Here is a 25828-nt window from a genome sequence, read left to right as displayed (position 1 = left end):
GATGGAATGTTCCTTGGCATGCAACCTCTATTTATAGAGCTATGCATCAAACAATACCTCATTTTGAAACAAAAGTGCTTCACTAAACAAAACTTTTTCACCAAGCAAAGCTTATGAAACAAAGTAATGATTCATCAAATTCTTTGAGGCATTTAATTTGGACTTATAATATATTTATTTAGTCCCACTACTATGCTAAGTATGTAGTATATACAAATCTAGGTCCATATATACTCTAAATGTTCAACATGAAGTAAATATATTGAATCATGTTTGGCCTTTACTTGCTAATTGTAATCAAACAATAAATTTTATAACTCAAAGCACGTTAATTTCTTTAAAAGGAAGGGGAAAAATTAAGCGAAGAAAAATGAGAAAGCAAGTAGAAATTAATTTCTTGATTTCTATTATCTTGGGTTTTTGGCTAATTCCAATTTTAGCAAAAAATAGTCTTTTTATATTTGGAGATTCAATAATGGATGCAGGAAACAACAATTATATAAACACTACAAATAAAGCCAATTTCTACCGTTATGGCATCACTTTCTTCCACAATCCTACTGGACGATGTTCAAATGGCCTTTCAATTGGTGATTTTATTGGTATAGCATTTTTTTTTTAATTACATGGTATTGCAAGTAAAGGAGTTGGCTAGATAAGAATCAAATTTAAAATCTTATCCGAAAAAAAATACTTGCTCTAACTCGAACAAAATTTAATCCTCCTCTAGTCCTCTTACTTGAAACTCAAATAAATAATTAAAGATTTGATCGAAATTTATAGTTATGAGGTATTCCCTCTGTTTTTTTATTCTTTTTTTACCTTTTGCATAATTTTCAAAGTAAAATTTGAGCCTTAATATCTTTAAATACACATCATAAAAAATATATAATAAAAGAGTATACATTAAGACGAATCTAATGAAATCTCACATGAATATATTTTATCTTTTATTTATGTCTCAAAAATGTTAATCAAAATTTTCTCTTCTTAGTTAAACTCAAATATTCTAAATGGGGATAACATTACAAAATAAAGGCAAAATTTAGTTTAGATGGTCTGTTGTAGTTTATAGGCTTTTGGCAATTACTACTTTCGCCAAAAAAATATGAAAAAAAGCCATAACATATTGTGGGACTATAATTAGCTTAAAATTTTATTTGTAATTATCTTTAGACATAATATTAGAAGATAACATGACATAAAGTTAAAATGTTAGATTTTATCAATCCTTCATTTTAAGCGGACTTGTATTAACTACGGCAACACTTTTGATCAAAGGCTCTTATTTTTAATACATAGAATATTTTGGGATTACAAAAAAAAATTATCTATTTGATTTTTTAATGGAATCTGTTCATTGACGTATTGATTACTTGAATTAACCTTGTCAGTTTTTAACTTATTAAAACTTATATCTACATCTTTTTGGTTTTTTATGATTATATTAATGAATGTAATAAAAAATTTGTGTTCAAAAAATAATAATTTAAAGGGACATATTTCAAAAAAAAAAAATCTTAGTATTAACCTTTCATTTCATCTTAAATTTCTTGTTGATGATATTTGGTTATAATGATGATTAGCCAAACATGCAAATCTTCCACTAATTGCAGCTTTTCTTCAACCGGGAAAAAACTCAATTTTATTATGTCAATAGGAGCTGGTGCTCTTGCCGAGACTTACCAAGGCATGGTAAGTGTCCTTTTTTTGACTTTCTATTTTTTTTCCCTTTGCATCCAAATTCCAATCGCTAAAATTATGAATTAGTCTAGGAAAAATTAGTATAAATAATACAATTTTTTGAAAATTTTCCTATAATAATATTAACTATTGATTAACCATAAATAATACTAACTTAAGGGGTATTTTACTAGAATAATACCAACTTTAGTTTATTAACTAATCTACCAATTTTGTTGTCTTATAATAACCTATAGTTTGATTTTTAACATGTTAGAGATTTTCTAGGAAAACACCAATTTAAGTTAGTATTGTTCATGGTTAATCAATAATTAGTATTATTATAAGAAAATTAGCTAAAAATTGTATTATTCACGGTAATTTTTCTATTAATCTATTAAAGAAAAGTTTTTTTTTTTATCTTTATGATAGATGATAGATGCTATTTTAACTACCAATTGAAAAGCTTCGCAAAAGCTGACTAACCCGAAACAAGGGAAACAAGTGGGTTTGAGTTGAGACTTTTAACCCAATTAATTAAACAGGTCGATCCGACCTACTTAATTTATTAAATGGGTTAGGTTTAGGTCAAAATTTTAAACCTGAAACAAACCTGTATAACTCATTTAAGTAATCGACTTGATTGCGATTTATAACCTAAACTTAATTCATTTAATATTTTCTTATTTTTCATAGAAAATACAAAATAAATAAGGCCTAAAAAATTAGATGTAATCAATTTTAAAAACCATAAAATGAAAACGAAAAGCTAGTGGGTTAAATGGGTCGATAACAAGTCGATCTGATCTGTTGTAGATCGGGTCAGGGTTGTGATTTTTGACCCAATAACTAAACGGGTTGGTTTTGGTCAAGGGGTTTCCGGCCTGTTTATATATGACACGAAGCCAAACTTGACTCGATCTGATATGTTTGACAGACCTAATTTTAGTTTGTATTTTTTCTTAATTTTTAAGTATAAACATACTTAAGTGAAATCTTATCTAATTCGTCTTAATGTAAATTCTAATAGTCTCAACTTTTTGTAACTTTTTAACCAAAAACAATTAGAGATATTTAAGATTAAAATCGTATATTGGCAAGTGTGTAAAGTCAAATGAAACATTTAATTAGAATAGAATGGTGTAATACAAATTTTTAGTTGATTGTGGTATCAATAGAGTATTGAGTAGTCAAACTATATAGTATTAGTGTTTCACCAAAGTGTTTGAAATCAACCAGTTAAATATATCAATCCAATCAGCTATTAATCATTTGCAAAACATCCAAAATATCTATCACCTAACTATCACCTTAAACATTTGGGAGTTATTTTCAGGTAATTGACCTCCCTATGCAAGAAAGGAATCACAAGAAGGTGGAGAGTTGGTTCCAAAAGAAGTTTGGAAACATTGAAACAAAGAAGAAATTGAAAAGCAGTGTATTTGTTCAACGTTGGCGGCAACGACTACGCTAGCCTTTTCCCTAATTCTACATTTTTAACAACTTATACAAAGTCTAAATATGTTGATATGGTCCTTGCCAATCTTACTACTGTAATTAAGGTATGTTTTTCCTTTTTTATCCAACGTATATTTTGTCTATTTTGTCTATCCATTTAAAAAAGTATTATTTAATTTGAATATATATGAAAACTTTTAGAGTTAAATGATATATTTTTTAAGAGACGTAGAAAAAGTATTTACTAGCTAGCTAGAATGCCTTGTATAAAATATTTTGAAAACACCGGCAAAACATAAGTAGCACGAGCGAGCAATCTCATTGGCAATGTAAAAAAACGAGTTTTAGAAACAATTTTTTTATGGCTTATGTATTTTATATTTGATTAACATTCAATGATCTCTATCTATAATAGAGAGTCCTAGCTAATTTAGGAAACACATTCATAACAAACTAAAGATAAAAAAATTCAAATAATTTCCTATAAATAAGAAAATTATAATTCATAATCCTAAACTAACTATACTCAAAGATATCATTGAAAATTTTGGAAACTTATTTCCCCACCTCTCTATCTCCTTTTTTTTTTTTTTTTTTTTTTCTAAAACAACCTTAGCCTTCATTATTTTTTTTGGGCTACTATCAATCTTATAGTTGATGCTGCGCCCCAATCTTCTTATTTTTATTTTTTTCGTGTTTGGTTACAAATAACATCCATTCTCTATATATTTTAGAGTTATTCTATTTATTTGTTGAATTCGATCTATCTATATATTGGGTTTTAAAGTCTCTCATGGTGAGAGTTTGGAATCTTGTTATCATTTCGATGATAAAAAGATATATGACGTCATCACGAGCGTTAGTTTGATCTATACAGTCAATAGTATGAAACTTATCTCTATTTCAAAGCCACACCAAATCTAAAGATCCCATCGAAGGAGGCCATATCAAACAACGATGTTGATAGAGGGAATGCTTCAGTGTAAGTCTTTGCTTGTGTTAAAATTTGATATATGTTTAATCTTTTGGACATAACTTTTTATAGAAAATTTTTATTAATGTAAGGTTTGCGACATTAGAAACTAAACTTCAAGAGCTTTCCAACGACTTATTATATGCCCAATTTGACAATCGAGCGAGAAATAACAACCGTTTAAAGTTTGCAGTGATTTCTAAAATTCAGTCGCCCGTGAACATACCGCGGTCCGGTCTCGCGTTTTACGCGACCATACTGCGGTCCGATCGCACGCGACTAGATGTATCAAATAATATGTCGCTCGACCATACCGCGGTTCGGTTGGGCATATAATATGTCGTTGGAAAGCTCTTGAAAGTCTAATTTCTAATGACGCAAACCTTGCATCAATGTGATATTTCTATAAAATGTTATGCTTAAAAGATTGAACATGTATCAAATTTCAGCACAAACAAACCTTAAACGATCGTCATTTCTCGCTCGGTTATCAAAATTGAGCATATAATATATCATTGGAAAATTCTTGAAGTCTAGGTTTTAATGCTGCAAACATTACAATTATATGATTTTCCTATTTAAAATTATAGCCAAATGAGTGAGTATGTATTAAATTTTAACGCAATCATATTGATGCCGCAATAATCATATTGATGCTCATTTTCGTAGGCCATTGTTATTCGATTTTTGGTTTTAGCTTGTTTTAGTTCAATGAATGTTCAGAGAGAGTTTCTAGAGAGATGTTAGAAATTGAAGGTTTGAAAAATAACCATGGGCAATCTTGAAAGTTTAATATATAAGGGGTGACAATAAAATAAAAAGAGCTATGAACTATAATAATGCCTTTTTATTTGATGAGCAATTTGAGTATTTCGAGGTAGACTTAGGATTTTTTATTGATTTAAAAAAAGGGGTTTTTTGTTGTTTGTCTTTTTATTTTTAACGTGATAAAGATAATTATTGGGAGTTTTACAATCAACAAATAACATTAAGGGTCTTGATACCATGTTAAACATAGAAAGTGAGTTTTTAGAAATAACTTCTTTTTTTTTTCATATATTATCAAACATGATCTCTATTTATTATACAGTTCTAGCTAATTTAGAAAACATAATTCTATAACAAACTAAAAGATAAGAAACTTGTATAATTTCATATAAATAATAAAAATTTATATTTCTAAACTTAATGATATCATTGAAGATTTTTGAAAAAATAAGAGTAATAATTTCTAAAAGACGTAATTTTATTTTTATCTTATTTTATTTTCAAAACAAATAATTAACGAGGATACAAATTAAATTCTACCACTTATTTTATCTCAAATTTATATTGTAAATTTATGTCTCCTCTATTGTTTTGGCCAAGTTCTGACACTGAACGAAAAAGACAATGTTTTAGAGTATATAATATACTACCTCTGGTCCAATGATTTTGTTCCATATGATTTTTTAACACTATTTACAGTTTACTCTTGATTTGTATTTTATTCTTAATTTATAAGTTAAAATATAGTCAAATAAGATTTTGTTTGATTCGTCTCAACGCAAGGATTATTAATATCAACTTTTTATAATTTTTAGTTATGTACCATTAGATATATTAGGACTTTAATATATGTCTTGGCAAATATGTCTAAATGAAATGGGACAAAGTCGTTAAAACAGAGGGAGTATCTTGGAGTCTCTACCATCAGTTTAAACTTTTGATCGACTTGGTTTCTTAACAAAATATTTCAAACATATATTTTGGACCTTTTTTGGTCCCAACATATGTATACTATCTAGTTGTGTTATTTATAGGAACTTTTTAACCGCATTTTCTTTTATGGATATGGGTTATCGTCTTCCTTTTCTTCCGAGACCCTATCATACTTTCCTATTAGCAAGATATAGTAAATATGATGATGATGATTGTGTTACTTGTGCACTTGTGTTGGCAGGAAATTTACAAGACGGGAGGTAAAAAGTTAGCGTTCTTAAACGTCCCACCATTAGGCTGCTTTCCAGGAGCTAGAATTTCAAGTACAAATGGTGAGTGCTTGAAAGAAGTATCAATTTATGCAATATTACACAACCAAGCACTTCCTCGCCTTCTTAAACAACTACAATCTCAGCTACCAGGTTTCAAATACTCACTCTATGATTTCTATACCAATCTTCTACAAAGAATTGACCATCCTTCAAAATACGGTATGCATTTCAATTTCCTTCGTGTTAATTTTTTAATCTTTTACGGTTATTATAGACATGTCAAGTCAAATCGGTGAGGTTTGACCCAACTGTTCATAATTGTTTTATGATAAAAAACAACGATTATCATGTTAAGGATTTAACCCGATTAAAAGCTTAAGTTGATGGTTGAGGCCTTAAGACACTTATGTACTCTAGCCTAAACATGTTAAGGAACCAACTCAATCAGAAGTTTAAATTGGTGGTTGAAGCTCCAAGATATGTTATATAATCTAGCCCAAAGTGTGAGAGGCGTGCTAGAGTATATAACATATCCTGAAGTTTCAACCATCTGCTTAAGGTTTTAGTTAAATTGATTCCTTAACATAGTATTGGATTCCAGCGTGACAAAAGGTCACATGTTCGAATCTCAATGCCCTTAATTTAAAGTGGAATATTCATTGTCAAGTATGAGGAAGGTAAGTGTTGCACCCACACTTGAAGCCCAAAGGCTCTTGTAAGGGAGCGTGTTGAAGTATATATAACATATATATCCTAACCTGAAAATGTTGACCAACATAACAATATTGATGATGAACAGGATACAAAGAAGGTAAAACAGCCTGCTGCGGCTCAGGCAAGTACAGAGGTGCATTTAGTTGTGGAGGAAGAATAGCAGGCCAAGGCTATGAATTATGCGACGGTGCAGATGATTATGTGTTTTGGGATTCTGGACATCCTACCGAGAAAACATACAGCCAAATGGCAGAGGAATTTTGGAATCCTAAGTCTTATGGATCATACGGTGTCAAAGACCTCTTTCATTTACCCTGAAGCCAGGCTTTGATCGAAATGGAATATGTATGTTTTATAAATAATTTGATGTATGTTGTTTATCATCAACTTCTATATAGGCTTGTTTGCCCGTTTGGCTAATAACTTGTTATTTTTAACATCGTCAGCTTATTTGATGACAAATAATCATTCTTTTGCTTTTTTTTTGAATGTTACGTTAATCTTGTAGTCCATCTTAATGTATCGTCGTATCATCTCTTTGTTTAGTTTTCTATTTTAATTTTTCTATGTAAATTTAAATTCAAATTTGACTTATGCATCAGAGAAGTTTCCTTGATATCATCCCAAATTAATAGCTTTATTAAAAAGACTAATGTAAGAAGAGTGCTTGTGGAAATAGGCAGCACAACCTACCTCGTCATTATGGACAACTTGAGGCAATATTAAAGGAGAAATACGTTAATATCACACGAGTTGAGGAATAAAACAGTCAAAAAGGTGGGTTTGGGTTGGATCATTTCAAACGAGTCAAAACAATCAAGTTTAAGTTACAATCAAGTCTAATTGACTTTTTTTTGTTTTTAAGTAGGCACATTTTTTGAGTGACGGTTCAAAATTTTTGGTTTATAACCCCTATTTTCATGGGATTTCAAGTCAATTTTGGCTCAAATCAAAAAAAGTACACATGTATTAGACAATAAAGTCTAAATTCTAAAGCATTATAATAGAGGTCAAGAATTGGACATGTCCTAAAAATACACATCCAACAGATATATGGTGGACTGAATACATCTTATGTTGCTTCTTTCCTACAACATATATATGTTTGCAAAGAAAAAAAACGACAAACAAAAAATGCTTTCAACCTAAAATACAATTCTGAATTATGCCTTAAACAGAAAAACATCAACTTCCTCCAAAATATATACAAAAGAACTACTGTAATTTGGCACATCTCTTTGTGATCACCATGGCCCAGTCTGCGTCCTCCTGAGCTTTTTCCGTGAACCAGCTTGCGCGTTCATCATCTCCATCACCTGTTCAGCAGTAGTTTTATCGGTCAATATATACATCACGTAAAAGACTCAACTTGATCAATAGGCAAGATAAGTCGGAGTGATGAGGCATGGCCGTTCCTGATAGTAGTTTTGAAGTGCAACCGCCTTGGGCCCAACTCATGAAGGGCCCAAATTGAGTTAATCCTTGTAATTAAAAATTAGTATTTGCATAAGTAGCTTCTAGCATAGATCGAACTTACAGCATTAGGTTTCATAGTAAAGCTCATGTTTACTAAACTACATGGTTAGAGAAAAAATAACCGAAATTTTACTTACATAAAGGCCATTTTTTATTTTTTGCCTACGACCCAAAAATTGTCAAGAACGGAAGAGACTGTGAACCATACATAAAGCCATATGGACTAAAGAGTATACCTGATTTTTCTGCATTTCAACAATTTCTGCCTGCATACAGAGAAGCAAGTCATATAGATCATGTATGTTTTAAAACAATAATAAGTTTTCACCAAAGAAATCTTTGAACACACCTGTTTTTTTCTTAACTCCTGATTTTCCTCTTTTAGTTTCTGAACTTCCTGCTCGAGCTCCATAGTATAGGCCTAAACAAGATAACAGGTAAAATGTGAAACCTGACAAGACCATCGAACGCTTCAAACATGTTAGTGCATTTGTGATTGGGGATCTTCTAGATGAAAGTATTTAGGTTATCGCAACCAGTGGCAATTCTAGAACAAAATTAAATGAGCTTAATAAGGGTAGCAAGTGGGTGAATATTGTCGCATATCAAAACTCATACCAACTTAACCAACACATATATTAGTATCTCTAGGCATATAGATGGAAACATAAGTTGAATGCTGTCAGTTGACAGCATTGACTGGGTGGGCGAGCTTGGTTGGAGGTGTGATATTATGTGAAAACTACATGTTAGGGTAATGCAGCTTCCCAATCTGAAAATGTGCCTGTAAGTCATTTTTGCTAAATTAACAAAAGAAAGAAACAATAACTCTTGATAACCATCAGCAAACAAACAAATTAGGTCTACATCTAAGAGCACCCAGCAATTTGTCACTACTCATTGGATCCAAGTATGCTTAAATTTTAATGTAGAGTACTACAAATGGACATTGGATTACATGCTTGACAAAACTTTTGGATGGGGCATACTTAAATTCCAAAAAGAATAGGAATGAAAACATAAAAGAACTAGGAAGAGTGATCCTGTTCATATCACTCAATAGGTCTCAATTGATTTGTTTAGAAGAAAGACTATGGGATATAGTATATACGTATACAAATACCTAACTTTCGCCTCTAAATATCATTATAACTGATAGAAAACTTAAGACACTGAAATTTAACCCAACTGACTGATAAACTTTGGCTTGTACACAATACCCACACACAAGAGAGTTAACCAGATACAAACATGATGAAGTTTCATCCTAAAACCAATTGATATTAGGGGTAGCCCATCAAGTATATAATAGATTGATAGTCAATCTCTCTAATTCTTCGATGTGGGATTATATATGGGTTATTTTCCAACACAGACCCATAAAACTTGGCATTCATGCCCCCTAACATTACTTGATTTCTTGGAACAGTGTCTTCCTAGTATGGTATACATATAATTCATTAACGTTTTTTCCTTCCAGTCCTCTACTGAACTTCTGAAGAAAAAGCCAATGTTGTTCTAGTAACTCTTGTCAAAATGAAATGGCTCGTCATATGATAAAACATCCAACACTAGAGCTTAAAATTAGCATACAAATTTGGTATCTATAATACACCAATCTTAAAACATGAATGTCTTGCAATGGAAACTTACAAGGAAACCGAAAAATAGTAAATTGACATGGCATATAGTAAATTAGTAACTCACACCAACTGAATTAAACAAGTAATAATTCTTTTAGAAGGATAAATAAAGTGTAAACCTGTTTACGAGCTCGTGATCTTGCAGCAGATTCTCTATTTTTGATCATGCGCCTCTGCCTTCTCTCAGCAACTTTGTCAACGGAACCAAATCCTTTTCTCCCTTTAAGACCACCATTAAACATGTACGGAACAGGTGAAACCGAAGAGGAGTCACCATTACTCCTTGCAAGCCCATCGGATGACAAAGCTGCAGGGGATCCAGCAGGAACACCAATCGCTCCACCACCTCTTAATCCAGCCATGCCTAATCCTGCCCCACCTTGATTAACTGCACTCATAACCAAGTTGTTATTCAACCCTTCCGCTAACCCTACCATGCCACCCCTCATTCCTGTACTACCTAATTGAGCAGTGTTCGACAATGTCATCGCAGATCCGTACGAAACTGCAGACTGTTTAGGGAACAATGGTTGTTGCTGCGGCTGTTGGGACTGCTGGGACATATGTGTAGGTGTTACCTGCTGCTGTGATGTCCGTACCCCATTAACATTCAACGGTAAGTTAGCTGATTGTATAGACGACATTTGATGATTAGTCTCTGGAATACGATTACCCATCAACTCAACACCTCGACCAGGTTGTTGACAATTAATCCCAAACCCAATATTCGTATTAGTATTAGTATTGTTATTAGGCCGAGAAAAATCTCCGAAAATCCCAGCACCCCCAATATTATTCGGCTTATCAACCAATTGGGTGTCTTCCCTCACAACTCCAGCTCTCACCAAGAACTCCTCTAAAGTAATCTCCCCTAATGTCTGCTGTCTCTGAGGCACATTAGATCCATTTCCTCCATCTTTTCCGCCATTAAATTCCTTTGCGATATCCTTCCACACCTCATCAACTGTTTTCTGACTAAGTGTTCTGGGTAAAGTTAATGACCCTTGTCTTTGCAAATACCCACCTGAATTTACCCCATCTTGACCACTACTCCCAGCAGCAGCAACAGCAGCAGCGGCAGCCATAGCTGTTGCTCCTGCTCCTGTTGCAATAGATTGTGTTTCTTCAGCACTCCATATATTCTTTAACAATTCATCCATATTCATTGACCCAAAATCCTTCCCCATCCCACCTAATGTATTCTGAAATTCATCAAATGTTAATGAATATATTGAAGTTTGTCTGGTTAATGCAAAATTCCCTAACCCTGGTGGTCTCCCACTTCCTTCAGCACCCATATCACTTCCTGTTTCATTCCCAAAACTCTTACTAAAGTTCATATTGCAATTACTCCCCATTCTATAGAAAATACTGGAAATTCCTACGAATCTGACTGAATTTCAATACCAAATAGTAAAATGATCAACAAAATTCCAATTTCTTACACGGAAATAAGCCAATTGAACATTACTTTCAACAGTACCTTCACCAACAACCTGCATGATAAAAAAAAAAACAGAAATTAATAAATGAATGAATGAATGAATAAATGAACAAATAAAAACCAGTGTAGTGATATTTCAATGTTTCAAACAAAGATCTAAATTTAACAAAACAAAATAGTTTATCAACTTCAATAAGTAATACCCATCAACCAATTTACTGATCAAACTCAAAACAAAAAAGAAAAGAAAAACAACAAAAACCCAATAATTCAATATCATAATGAAAATCATACAAAAACACTATAATTCAAAAAAATAAAAAAAATGAAAAATAGGAAAATTGACAGAGTAAGAGAAGAATAATTCAGAGAAGGCAGGAAAAATAAGGGGAAAATAAAAGAAAGAAAATTAAAAGGGTTTTTAATTTTTTAATTACCAGTGGGAGAAATTCTTAATTCTGGACAAGTGTCGGCTGTCTAAGCTCTTTCTCAAATAAGAGAAAAATTTGTGAATCCAAAAATGAAAATTTTCTCTTTCTATCTCTAAGTTTTTATTAGGGGCAAGCTGCGTATGATGCATTTTATTTTATCTTCTAATATTTTAATAATATTGGGGCCCACAAAAGTGGGTACGTGGACCAATAATGTAGTAGTAGGAGGAACTGATGCGACTATGAAGATAGTAGAAACCGTTGAATATATTGTAGCCAATCAGAATTTGATACATGGGGTTGATCTTAGCCGTCCACGTTGCGTCAGCTTAAGTGTGTGATGGATCTATAAGGGCAAAGTCTCACGCTTTATTTTTAAATTTTAATTGTTTTTTTTAAAAGGGAATTAGTTGGTGGGGTTTTGTTGGCCATATTGAACCTGGGGAATTGTAACAACAGTACAACACTAATAATACTACCTCTTTTAATTTGCTTTCATCATCATCATTTTTTTATGTTTAATATTTACGATAATTGTATAATGAGACCGTGTTATAGTGAGAGTATTTTTATTGGGCTGATTTAATATACACGTTTTGTTTTAAAGTTATTATTTATAACGTTAATATGATCACTTACGATATTAAAATATTTACTTTTTATAGTTTTAAAGTGATTACTTATAATCTTAAAATGATCAATTACGATCTTAATGTAATCAATTAAAAAAATTTGGCTAATTATATGGGCCCATCTCATGATGAAACAGTCTCATATAAGACAATCTATAATGTTTAATCTGTGGTTTATCTAAAATATATCACACGGGCAAATCACCCTCATTTTCAGAAAAAAATTTATAAGAATTAAGAAAAATAAAATTTTTTAGATAATAAATAAATATATTATTTATTGAATAATAAATTTAATAGAAGAATTAAAAATTTAAAAATATTAAAAGAATGTTAATAGAAAAAATTATTTTAATAAAGTTAGTGAGAAACATTTAGGGACCATAAGTAATATAAACATAATGAAATAAAATTAGTTATAGATATTTAGGGATCATAAGCATTATTAAATATTAAATTGCGAATGAACATGATTAATTTTATTCAAAATTTGTAATATAAAAAATAAAAGATTTTTTTATAAAACAACCACTGGAATAACTCAACTTTAACCAATTTATTTTAAAGGATTTTTCATAAATACTCCCTTCAATTTAGAGCAATTGATCTATTTGATTTCTTGACACTATTTATCGATTATTTTTAATTTGTATTCTATTCTTATTCTAGATGTCAAAATATAAATATAGTCAAGTGGTATCTTAGCTTGTTTGATTCGTCTTAAGATAATTTTATTAATATTAATTTTTGTTATTTTTCATTATGCACAATGAGAGATATTTAGTTATGATTGGATTAGAGCATTGAATACAGCGTGAAAATAAAATGGAACAATTAGTGTAAATTGGAGGAGTCTTATCTTTTCTTATATTTACAATAACTACTGTGAGGAGAATTGGGAATTAAGGGAAGATGAGCAACAATGAAATCAAGTTTTAGGAAAAAAATATCAATCAAGATGAGCAAGAATGAAATCAACTTTTAGGAAAAAAAATATCAATCATAAAGAAATAATCAACTATGATATTTAAATAGTAGTAATATATTTCCAGTTTTATAAGATATAATTATTTTGTTAATATAAGGAATAAATACCATTATAAAATAATTTTTATCTTTAATGCAAATAAATGTTGTAAATCCCAATAGATATTATCTGTGTTACCTTCAATCAAGCTGTTAATCTCATTTTACTTGTAACAATGTTCATCAATCATTTTTGTATTTTTTTCTTAATTTATAAATTATAACATAGTTAAGTAGAATCTTGTTTGACGTCAAAATATTAGTGAAGGGAACATTAGGTTGTCCCAAATTACATTATAAAATACAAGAATAAGAAGTATGTTTAATACATTAACATTATTATGTGCAATTTTACTTAGTTTGTGTCTACCAAGTTGTAATGCTCAACATAAGACTCCTTTCTTTGTTTTTGGCGATTCTCTGTACGACAATGGCATGTCTTTGTGTTGCGGCGTTCATGCTGGAGGGGCTAAATATTGGCCTTATGGTGAGAACTACTTCAAGGAACCTTCTGGAAGGTTCTCTGATGGTCTCATTATCCCAGATTTTATAGGTATTACTTTCATTGAATTTGCTTAATATGCTTCATTTTCTACTTTTTCATTAAAATGTTTAGATTTTCAATTAATCATCTTCATTAAGCATCATCATATTCAATGTATTCTGCTCGTAAAAGCTATTATTATTCATTAGATTTTATATTAAGGGTAGTTATGTAAATTATAGCTCTAGGGTTTAAGGATGTTCAAGGGTTTATTGAGTATAAATACTCAATTATAATTAATGAAAAAATTAAGAATCATAACATCATGTAATTTACATAACTACCCTTAATACAAAACCCTAATGAATAATACACGCATTCAAAGTATACTAATAGCTATAATTAAGTTTAAAAAGCAAAATAAGATGACAAACAATAAAATTCCAACATAAGCATTAATTAAAAAGATTGCGATTACTAAGACCCAATAAATACAAAATAATTAATTAAAAATTATTCAAGCAACTATTAAATGCACAAAAATTATTAAGATCAATATGATTTGATCTTAATAATTTTAACAAAGTTATAAGATAATTTTTTTTGAAAAATTCATTTAATTGGGTACTACCAAGTACCAACGTCAATATATTAACTAAACTATGCAAAATGGATATTGCAGCTCAATATGCCGTGGTGCCTCTTCTAAAACCATATTTGTCAGCAGGGGTTAAAGTAGACTATACTGACGGAATTAATTTTGCTTCTTCAACTGCTTGTGTGCTCAATGAAAATTGTCCTTATGCGGTAATTCTCTTCTTTCTTTTTATTTGTCCGCCTATTATTGTAATTTTAACATATTAAGGAGGGTGATTTATGTATATATGTAAATTTTATATTAATAATTGGTTAAAGGAAAAATAAAGAATATTAGTAAGTAAAAATATACCATTTCTAAAAAAACGATGATACATATTTGCACTGTAAATGTTAGAAGGATATTTGGCAAAATAGTTTATTTGTCAATTTTAGCTTATTATCTAGCAATAAGTTTAAAATCGCTTGATCAAACATATCATTAATATCAGTTAGTTAAATTAACTATTATCTATCAGCTATCAATTATTTGCTAAACGCACCCATAGTATACTTTGTAACTAAAGAGTTACACTTAAAACAGACAAAAACACAATTTAAGACACAAGAAAGATAAGACTATCTTGCACCTTGTTTCTTTCTAAATACGAAAGACCTTAACATTTCTCTCTTTTTTCACATTTCCTTTTCTAATAACCAATAACCACCAAAAATATGAATGTAATGAAAAACCACCAAAAATATGAACGTAATGAAAAAGACCTCCTCACACAAGGCTTTTTCTGTGTTTTGGATAAAATTGATCGTATTTCTTTAGTCCTTTTTGTGAAGAAAGTACGGGTATGAATTATCCGTCACCTATAACCTACTTTTGAACGAGATATTAAATATGATGATGATGATGAAGAATGAAAAACGCAAATTCTAAAATAAGACAGTCTCATGTAAGATTATACCTATTAGGTAACTCATATACATTTAGTCTATAAAGTGAAAACTTACAATTTTTAAGTGGTTAATTAGAGGAATAAACGAATTAAAAGAACTCATCGAGCTCAAAAAATAAATTTTGAAATACATGTCTTTTTATTAAATATGAATTTTGTTGATCAACATGATTTTTTATTTCCATTCAATTAATGGGTTGTACAGATAAATTTGAAGGTGCAATTGACTTATTTTAATGAGGCAGTGGAAAATTTGAAACAAAGCCTTGGAGAATCACACACAAGGAGGTTATTATCCAAAGCAGTGTACCTTTTCAATATTGGACAATATGATTATGTTACCTTTTTCCGCAATAATATTGGAATGTATCCTCTTTCCTCTTCTACTAAGAGTCAATATATTAATCTAATACTTGGCAACCTCAGTACCCACATCAAAGTAAGCACCATGGTTCTATTTTTTTTAATTATTATTATTTGAGCTATTTTTATGAGATATTGTCTGTCGTTGAGATGATTTCAAAATCAGAAACGTTATATTAATAGTCGTATTAGTTGGCTATTAAACTCATATATAGAGAATGTCTTATGATGAGACCGTCTCACGCAAGATTTTTTTTCTTTTTTCTTTTTATAGTATGACATGATAAAATCAAAGGAAAATTCTTTTTATAGCAGTTGTTAAAAATACAACCAAATACAAGTATTTGGGATCAATCATTCAAAGGGACGGGGAGATTGACGGAGATGTAAATCAAAGGAAAATTCTTTTTATAGCAGATGTAAATCATCGTATACATGCGGGTTGGCTCAAGGGGCGAACAGCCACCGCAGTGCTATGTGATAGGAAATTCCCAAGCAAGCTAAAAGGAAAATTCCCAAGCAAGTAATATATATATATATATATATATATATATATATATATATATATATATATATATATATATATATATATATATATATATATAGAATAAAAAAAATTCAATTGTTATTTTAACAAACGAAACTCTGCCAAAATGGCCAGAAAATTTTCTTAAAATTTCGTTCATTTGTTGCTGCCCTAGTGACTCTGAACCCTGGATCCGCCACTTATTAACTTGGTATCAGAAGTTAATGTGGCTGGCCAACAGATTAAAGGACTTTCGTATTATCTTAGAGCTTCAACCATCAATTTAAACTTTGATTGAGTTATTTCCAGACAAAAATTGATCACACAATTGAAAAGTTAGGAAAATCGTTCGAGTAACTCGATTTTGAACCCTAAACAACATTTCTTTTTATATGTCTAATATGGTTGCGTTTTCAGACAATCTACGAGCAAGGAGGAAGGAAGTTTGCATTCCAAAACATAGGTCCAATTGGGTGTATGCCAGCAATAAAGTATGAGCTTGGATTTAATGAAGTTTGTGCAGATGAGCCTTCAGAGCTTGCTAGATTACACAATCATGCATTTGCTGCACTAGCCAACAATTTGCAAATTCAACTGCCAGGGTTCAACTACTCTATATATGACTTCTATACTGCACTTTACAACCGTGTCTTATATGGACAAACTTATGGTACGTCTTTTTATCTTGATTAAGCCACTTTATTTTTACAACTAACCAAACCCAACCCAACCCAACCCAAATACTCCTATTAATTAATGTTAAGAAATTTAATACATTTTATAGATTATTATATATATATGATTTATATGTGTTTGACTACGCTCTTTCATACAAAAGTCATTTGGGATAAATTGTGAATTCAACACATGTTGTTCTCACATATATGGTGTTAACGTTTACTATTTCATTTAAAATAAGGAGTAGATGAGATTTGAACTCATTATCTTCTTTTATATTGAATTTTGATACCAAGTCTATAGAGAGTAGATCCAAGACTTTATAGGAGTCACTCCAGTCCCACCCCTAGTTTTAGGGTCTAGATCCACTTTTTTGAGACTCAATGAATCTAGGTTTGATTCAAAGTCCAAAAAAAAATAATTTGGTTCGGATCCAGATCTAAAGACCTTGACCCAACCCAGACCTGTCTTTGGACTCATTTTAGACTCAAACCTGTCTGACTTGCTCTAGAGCTGACTTATTATACAACTCAAAATTAATTTTAAATTCGTTTGAAACCCATTTGTATATTTATTAGGACTGAATTTAGACTTGTATATAACCAAAGACCTATTTTGATAGTAATAAAACCTTTAAAATGTAAAAAGTTTAAGTATGATTAATCAAATCAAGAGTCATTTAGGCCAATTTAGGACCCTAGGTCTATCAGACTTTACGGTTCTAGGTCCATGTTCAAAATTTTCGAATCCTAAAAATCTGAGTTTGTATATAGGTCCTCCAAAAATTAATAAATTTGGTTCCGTTACCGATTGAACCGATCCATGACTATTTCTATTTGCAACATGGCACAATTCCTCAAATACTTGGGATTTTAGGACCCAATAATATACACATTCTAAAATTAATGACAGGTTTCAAGGAAAGTGAAACAGCATGCTGTGGAGGTGGAGCCTTCAATGGTGACGACAGTTGCCAGAAGTTAGATCGCGCATTCTCATTTTGCAACAACTTGAAGGACCATTTGTGGTTTGATGCTTGGCACCTTACTCAGAAAGCTTACCACCAAATCTCTAAAGAATTTTGGGGTGGAGGACTCGATGTTGTAGCTCCTTATAATTTGGAGAATTTATTTGAACTAATCTATTGATTAAGCTCCATGCCTAAACATGTTATTCCAATTTTCAATTATGAAATCATAAATTAAAAGTGTAATAAGAAATATTTGCCTTGAGATGTTTTATTGTATTGATTTCGTATTGATTTCTATATAAATCAGACTACAACTATAGTTTAGGAAACTAAATAATCATACAATGATATATATTGCTAAAATAAAATATTTAAAACACATATACTTAAGGGGTGTTTGGTTTGTGAAATTTAAGAACTGATAACGGTAATAGTAAACTCATTCCATTGTGATCATAAACCACTCGTAACAAAATCAATCATTAGTCCTCTAACCTAATATTTGTTTTACTATATCGATGATTGTTACTATTACCAAGAGGTAATAAACTCCCTTGTGGTATATTTGACAACTTAAAATTCATTTTCAAATGTTGAATTGGTCCAAATAATATATTTGGCAAATCTTAAATTTGAAAATGTGGAATTGGATCAATTCCATATAGAATTCCAATAACAATGTAAAATTGGTTAAGTATCAAAATTTGTAAATTCTAAGTATATAAGTGTCATTTACAATTCTTTAATTTAAATACCAAAATTAAATTTTCTATTTTCAAATGAATTATATGTTGCCAAATACTAACTTAATTTGTTTCACCCCATAAACCAATGGTAACAAAATCAGTCATTACGTCTCTAACTAAAAACAAATTTCTTTCACGATCTCTTTGATGTTTTTTCTTTTCAACGAAAAAAATGTTGTTTTTCTATCTCATTGTCATAATTATCTTCAGCTCTAAGAAAACATCTTATAAGAAGAAAGATGAGAAGACATTGTTTTTGTCACTATAAGAAAAGGGTTTCTCTCTCAAAAAATACAATTAACAAAATTAGTTTTATTTTATACTCATTGCTATTCTAATCAAATATTTCATCTTATTTGACGTATTTAATTTAAATGTTTTATTTTCTTATTTGGTAATATTTTTTCTTTACTTTTATCTTAGGGAGATCCATCTATTTACACTATTGCTATTAAAAAAAAATTTTCTCTTTATTTTTACTTTTACTTTCTTTTTTCATGTGGTTCCTCTCTTATTTTTCTTAAAATTTAGTAAAAATAAATAAGGCATTTGATTTGAAGAAGAGGGGGCTTAACTTAGCTTAGTTACTCATAAAAGCGCTTGTAACTCAATGGATAGAGTATCTTTTGTAGAGCAGAAGGTTTAGAGTTCTATCCCTACTGGGCGCAGGTATGAGTTGGGGGATTTCTTGACTGAACGCATCTCTCTTTACTTCCTCTTTGGGAAAACGAGTATATTTGTCCGCATCTTTCCAAAAAACTTGTGTAACATCCCATCATTTTTATGACGTCATTAATTATTATTATTATTATTATCACTTTTGGATATTTTATAAATACATTAAATTATTTTGAGTTAGTCTTAATAAATTTCATTCACATACGAATTTAAATATTGACATATTTTGATTAAAAATAGAATTGCGATTACTAAACTAAAGAGGTTCGAATTAAAAGCATTAATTTATTAAAATTTGTGAGCACTTGAAGTTGAGTTTTCTTAGTTAGACATTTCAAGAAGGTGAATCAAAAAATAAATAAATAAATAAATAATAATAATAATAATTATTATTATTATTATTATTAAAATTCTATAAAACTACCTTTTCTATACCTGTTTTTGCAAAAAACTACCTTATGTAATTTTTTTTCCAAAAAACTACCTTATGTAATACTTATCTTTGCAAAAGAGTACCATTTGACGGATTTGAATGTTTGACCGTCAATATAGACGTTTGACTTTCACGTGGCAAGCACGTGCCCCTTTTATATCTATCCCTTCCTTCATTTCAGAAATTCCATGCCATTTTTCCCCTTCCTCCTTCGAAAAAAGCCCTAATTTTTCCCTTTCCTCTTCGAAATCCCCCAAATTACTCCCCTTATTCTTCAAAAAACCCTAAATTAATCTCGTTTTCCTTCGAAAAACCTTAAATTTTTGCTAGTAATTAGTAATGTCATCTTCTTCCTCAACCCAAAACTCGAAACCTGAAATCTGTGGCTGTGGAGTTCCCTTTGCAATGAGGGTTTCATGGACCAAGGATAATCCAGGAAGAAGGTTTAACAGTTGCGTGTTTTATGATCCTGATACAAATTGGAGGGGATGCAAGAAGTTTAAATGGGTTGATCAACCTGAAATGGCTGTTTGGCAAAGAGAAGTGACGAACAAGCTTGTGGAGGAGAAGCGACAATTGGCAACCGAAATCAAGATCTTGACATCAAGGGTTTGTTGCTTGGAACATGAAAAGGAACAAGCAATTTCAGAAATTAAAAGGATTAAGAAGAAATGGATGATTGAGAGGAAGCATGGAAATCAGTTTACAAGCTTTGCATTAGGGTTTTTCGTTTGTTTTTTGTTAGTGTTTGTTGTATTAATCAAGGCTATTATTTGAAGTTTAGGACCTATTTAAGAATAATTGTAACAGTGATTTGGGTATTGTAAATTGTTCATGATCATTGAATGAATTAATCTTTTATTTTGTCAATTTAATTTCTTTTGCAGGTTGTGTTTGCTGTTTGTTGTTTGGTGTGTTTGTTTGTTTGGTGTGTTTTTGCTGTGTATGGTTAATGTAATGTGGGTTGTTGTGGTTGCTGTGTGTTTGATGTTTTTGGTGTGTTTGGTGTTTTTGCTGTAATGTGTATGGTTAATGTTGTGATTCAGCCTTAAACAAAATCAGTTCAGCACATGATGAACATTGATCTGAAATTGATTCAAGGCTGTAATGTACTGTAATGATCAATTGATTTGAACATTGATCCTGATACACACATACAGCACATATAGCATGTTGCTTTGATTACCCTTGTTAGCTGATTCAGTAGCATCTTACTCAGTAGCTGATTCATCAAGTTGCTGTCATGGCATGTTCATCTAATCTTCTGCAAATTGATCATGATACACACATACAACACATATCTAATGTAATGATCTTAATCAGCACATATAGCATGTTGCTTTGATTACCCTTGGTAGCTGATTCAGCAAGTTGCTTTGATACACACATACAGCACATACAACATGTATGTCTCAACACAATCAGCACATTAAATGAACAGCACAATCACAAATCTCATTGATCTGAACATTGATCCACTATGAACAGCACAGCACAGCACACTCAACACAATCACATTGATCTGAACATTGATCCACTATGAACAGCACAGCACAGCACACTCAACACAATCACATTAATCTGAACATTGATCCACTATGAACAGCACAGCACAGCACACTCAACACAATCACATTGATCTCAGTGTATGTCTTACATTAATTCAGCAAAGCACAAATCTCCACAGAACATTTGATTACATGCTGTTCTTCTAAAAATAGAGTATATGTCTTACATTAATTCAGCACATTAAATTCAAAGAAACATAGTACATTATCAATTCAAATACAGCTCTATATTTGACTTTGTTGATCCACTATACATGAAGTGGATGTTGCTGTTCCGGTTTGCGTTTGTTGACTGCTGGTGCAAGGATTTCCCATTTTAAGCCTTCCACCCTTTGACTTTCCCCCAGTTGGATTTGATTTTGCTGGATTCTTGCATTTTCTTTTGTTGTGGCCTAAGTTACCGCAATTACCACATCTTCGTTGCTTGAATTCTCGAACAACATTTACAGGATTGTTACCTCCTTTACCTTCATCGTTTTCCTTTTTTCTTTTCTTCATTTTAGGCCTTCCAGGCATCTTTCGAAATGGTGGAGGAAGAGGTTTTGCTAAAGTGGTTGTCGGCCACATTTCGCGTCCTGGCATACCATAAAACTTCGGAGCATACGTCTTTGCATACGTTTCTACAAGATACGCTTGATGGACAAATTCAGTAGCATCCAATTTTCTAATACAAATACAAGCCATGGCATGTTTGCAAGGGATCCCAAGAAGATTCCAACTTCCACAGAGGCATGTCTTATTGGTCAAATTCACAACGTAACTTTTTTCATCATCGTCCACCTCAAACTCAGACACATCCACTGGGATTACTCTCAAACCATATATTTCCTTTGAATTTTTTTCAATCATTTTGGAGATTGTTGGCATTAACACACCTCTAAAGTTACCCAATCCTTCTCTTTTGGCTGCACTCCGTTGCATCACATATCTCCTAATCCACTCCATAAGAGAAATGATGGGCTTTCCCCTAGCTTCTACTAACACATTATTAAATGACTCACAACAATTATTTAACAACATCCCAGACTTACTCCTAATAGGAAAAGCATGCCTAGACCAGTGTTTAGCAGGAATAGCAGCTAGATATTCATATGCTTGAACAGAAATATTCTTTATTTGATTCATTTCTCTATCAAAATCAAACTGTAAAGGGTAAGATCAACACTAATTAGTTCAACACTAAAATCAAACTGTAAAAGTTAAATTATGAAACATCCATACCTTGTTGTAAGCTCTTGCTGCTTTCCAAAAGTGATGCTTGTACAACTCTCCAGGGAACTTAATCTTAAAGTTAGCCCATATATGCCTACAGCAGAACCTAATTTCGGCTTCAGGAATCACTGTGTTTAAAGCTTCAATCAAACCCTACATTGTGAACACATTAGCATTTAGAATGTTAATTAGAATTCAAACAAATTATAGAAATCAAACCCTACATTGTGAACACATTAGCATTTAGAATGTTAATTAGAATTCAAACAAATTATAGAAATCAAACAACTAAGTTCATACCTTTTGCCTATCGCTCATGAAGGTAAAATCTTCACATCCTGCTTGCACCCAACTACTTGATGAACTAACCGACTTTAGGTCTTCTACAAGGAGATTTAGAAACCAAGTCCAAGTTTCTACGTTTTCTGTTTCGACGACAGCCCATGCAACAGGGAAGATGTTATTGTTCCCATCTTTACCTACAGCGGTAAGCAAAATCCCAGGAAATTGTCCCTTCAAATGCGCCCCATCAACACATATAATAGGCCTACAGCCAGCAACAAAACCCTCCTTACATGCTGGCAAACATATATACATCCTTTGAAACAAGGGTGGAGGTGTCTCTATTCCGATGCATTTGACGATTGCAGTGCTTCCAGGGTTATACCTCCTTATTGCTTCCGCATAATCCCACACCCTGCTATACTCTTCACTAGCATCACCGACTAACATTTTCTTTGCAATTCTTTTAGCCATGTAGCATTTAGAATATTTCACTTCACAACCTAACTCCCTGTTTACCCGTTTCTTAAATGCCTTTAATTCCCAATTTGGATTTTCCCTCCAATCCTGTATGTATTTCTTAGCTAAATACAAAGCAGTGACTTTGTTATTTTGGTGTTGGTGAGCACAAGTGTGCTCGGGAAAATAACTCCTTATTTGAAGTGTCTCCTCATCTTTCAACTTCACAGCATGAACCTTAAAAAAACACTTCTTATCGTTCCCACAAACACAGTTCACAATTCTACCTTTCGATTTAACGCAATCGCATCTATTGTAGCAATAAACAGTTATCCTAGATCTACCATTATGCAGGTAACAATAATTGTAACCACATTCAATAGCATGGTACCTTAACGCTTTTCTAAAGACATATGTAGAAGGGAACTTAAGGCCTAAAGACAAAACGATCTTACCCTTAAAATCAACCTCAGGATTGAATGTAGGATAGCTTGCTATACCTTCCTCATCAACATTCAATGCACCCAAATCAACATCTTCAAGCTCCAATTCATCATCATTAACGTATATGTCTCTATTGTTTTCCTCATCAACCTCCTTATCTACTAACAATCTAATTTCATCATCACCTATAAACACATCATCAAGACCATAAACTACATTTTCTGCAAACAAATCTGAATCATGCTCATATTCATCCTCATCACCGCAATTGTAGTCATCATCACTGCTAACCTCAGATTCAGAAAGTTCTTGTTGTAGGGTTAAACCTCTCTCAAATAGCATCTGAGTTATTTGTTTCAGATCTAGGGTTAGCACTAATACATTCTTTATAACCCGTACATGTGTTTGGTGGTCCCATTTCCCCAACATCAACAACTATATTTGCTCTTTCCAGGTCATCCACAACCTCATGTGCCACATCATTTCTTTCAAGCTCCACCTCATCCTTCCTAACATTGACCAACTCATTTGCCAACTCAGAATGCTGCATTTTCGAAGTACTTGCTTTTTTCCAGATTTTCAATTTCTTCATTTTACAGATTTATCTAATTTAAGGAACCATTATACATTATTCTCAAGCAACAACAATCAATTAACAAATGACAACATAAAAACAAGAAATTAATAACAAAAATTAAAGCAGCATTTGAAATGAAGGCTCGACATTACAGACAACAGAAAATTTAAAAAAAGAAGAAAAAATCCGTAATTCAGTGGTGAAACATACCTCTAAATGTTAGACGCTTCAGCTGGAAGATGTCTCAACGAACAAGAGAGCGAATTGAAGAGCTTTGAACAGCTATTTCGAAGAGGATAACTCGCTTTCTTCGAAGAAGAAGAGAAAAGCTTATGGAATTCGAAAATGGATTCTGAAATGATGAGCACAGCAATGAAGAAGGAAGCACAAATTAATTGGTCACGTGCTTCACACGTGATAGTCAACGTCAGTTTTGACGGTCAACACTAACCAATCCGTTAATAGGTACTCTTTTGCAAACAATATTATTACATAAGGTAGTTTTTTGAAAAAAAAAATAGAAAAGGTAGTTTTATGCAAAAGCAGGTATAGAATAGGTAGTTTTATAGAATTTTTCCTTATTATAATAACAATGATAAAAAGGGCATGAAACCCTTGTTGCTCAAAAAACCAGCAATCACTCCCTCTTCTCTTCTCTCTTTCTCTCACTCCCCTCTCCCTCACGGTCCAACTGCAGCCACTAGAACCACCAACAGCAGGCGGCCTAGCAGCAGCAACCAGTTGCGGTCCTCCTCCCCACAACCGGCAGCAACAGGCTGCAGTACTCCTCCCCATAACCGGTAGTAACAGGCTGTAGTGTTCCTCCCCACAACCGGCAGCAATAGGCTGCACTTTCCCCTCCACGAGCAGCAGCAACCAACTGCGTTTCCTGCCCAAAAACCACCAGCAGTGGCTGCTACGTGCTGCCTACGCCGTGGATTCGGTCCTCCCCCATCACCGTGTGTCACCACCATCCCAAAAATCACTTGTCTCTTCACCCCTTTTTCTCTTGTTTCGCCTTTGTAAGTCACCTCATCTTCCTCATTGATTTCCTTGCTTCTAATTGAAATTTTATTAAGTTCATGAGTTGTGTTGATTGTGTATTATCTCTTTTTCATTAAATCTTATTGTGGGTGGTAATAAAAGGTGGTGACTTTGAACAATGAATTAATTAGGGTTTAATTTAGGGATGAAATTTTAAAGGTGTATGCTCTTATGTTATATATTGAGGGTATGATGGTTAATTGTATAATTTCACAAATTATTTTAAGACTTAATTGTGTTAATTATAATTATAATTGATTTAGTTGGTGATGGTTGCGATCGTAGTAGACTATAGAAGTGGTTTTAATTGTTATTGGGAGTAATAGTTGTTAATGGTTAGTGATTTAGTTGTTGTGAATTACAAATA

At 31.9% G+C, this 25828-nt stretch overlaps 3 protein-coding genes and 1 pseudogene across 7 annotated transcripts; 2 read left to right on the top strand and 2 right to left on the bottom strand.

The window, feature by feature from the left end:
• The first annotated feature begins 370 nt into the window (after nucleotides 1-370).
• LOC130813578 (GDSL esterase/lipase 5-like) lies at nucleotides 371-7325 on the top strand (annotated as a pseudogene).
• A 445-nt stretch (nucleotides 7326-7770) lies between these two features.
• Nucleotides 7771-11926, bottom strand: LOC130813800 (bZIP transcription factor TRAB1-like). 5 transcript variants are annotated; one of them, XM_057679686.1, is made up of 6 exons: nucleotides 11802-11923; nucleotides 11366-11416; nucleotides 10040-11226; nucleotides 8627-8698; nucleotides 8514-8543; nucleotides 7771-8117 (listed from the first exon to the last, which is right to left on the bottom strand). In XM_057679686.1, the coding sequence occupies exons 3-6, from the start codon at nucleotides 11216-11218 to the stop codon at nucleotides 8046-8048; spliced, it is 1353 nt and encodes a 450-aa protein (XP_057535669.1). In that variant the 5' UTR covers nucleotides 11219-11226; nucleotides 11366-11416; nucleotides 11802-11923; the 3' UTR covers nucleotides 7771-8045. The 5 variants fall into 5 exon arrangements, with proteins under 5 accessions (XP_057535669.1, XP_057535671.1, XP_057535667.1 ...); XM_057679688.1 differs by having other exon boundaries at nucleotides 10040-11022; XM_057679684.1 differs by having other exon boundaries at nucleotides 10040-11416; nucleotides 11802-11926.
• Nucleotides 11927-12037: 111 nt separating this feature from the next.
• LOC130813577 (GDSL lipase-like) lies at nucleotides 12038-18196 on the top strand. Its single transcript, XM_057679412.1, has 7 exons — nucleotides 12038-12118; nucleotides 12198-12244; nucleotides 13762-14006; nucleotides 14620-14744; nucleotides 15687-15920; nucleotides 16788-17040; nucleotides 17961-18196. Exons 1-7 carry the CDS (start codon nucleotides 12038-12040, stop codon nucleotides 18194-18196), a joined length of 1221 nt encoding a protein of 406 aa, XP_057535395.1.
• A 3472-nt stretch (nucleotides 18197-21668) lies between these two features.
• LOC130813576 (uncharacterized) lies at nucleotides 21669-24390 on the bottom strand. Its single transcript, XM_057679411.1, has 6 exons — nucleotides 24268-24390; nucleotides 24057-24182; nucleotides 23457-23939; nucleotides 22956-23390; nucleotides 22665-22808; nucleotides 21669-22586 (listed from the first exon to the last, which is right to left on the bottom strand). The coding sequence occupies exons 1-6, from the start codon at nucleotides 24388-24390 to the stop codon at nucleotides 21669-21671; spliced, it is 2229 nt and encodes a 742-aa protein (XP_057535394.1).
• Between the last annotated feature and the right edge of the window lie 1438 nt (nucleotides 24391-25828).

The sequence above is a fragment of the Amaranthus tricolor genome, chromosome 5 (genome assembly GCF_026212465.1).
Source record: "Amaranthus tricolor cultivar Red isolate AtriRed21 chromosome 5, ASM2621246v1, whole genome shotgun sequence".
Lineage (NCBI taxonomy): Eukaryota > Viridiplantae > Streptophyta > Magnoliopsida > Caryophyllales > Amaranthaceae > Amaranthus > Amaranthus tricolor.
Note: the sequence above shows the minus strand (reverse complement) of the source record. Positions and strands in the feature narration are given on the sequence as shown.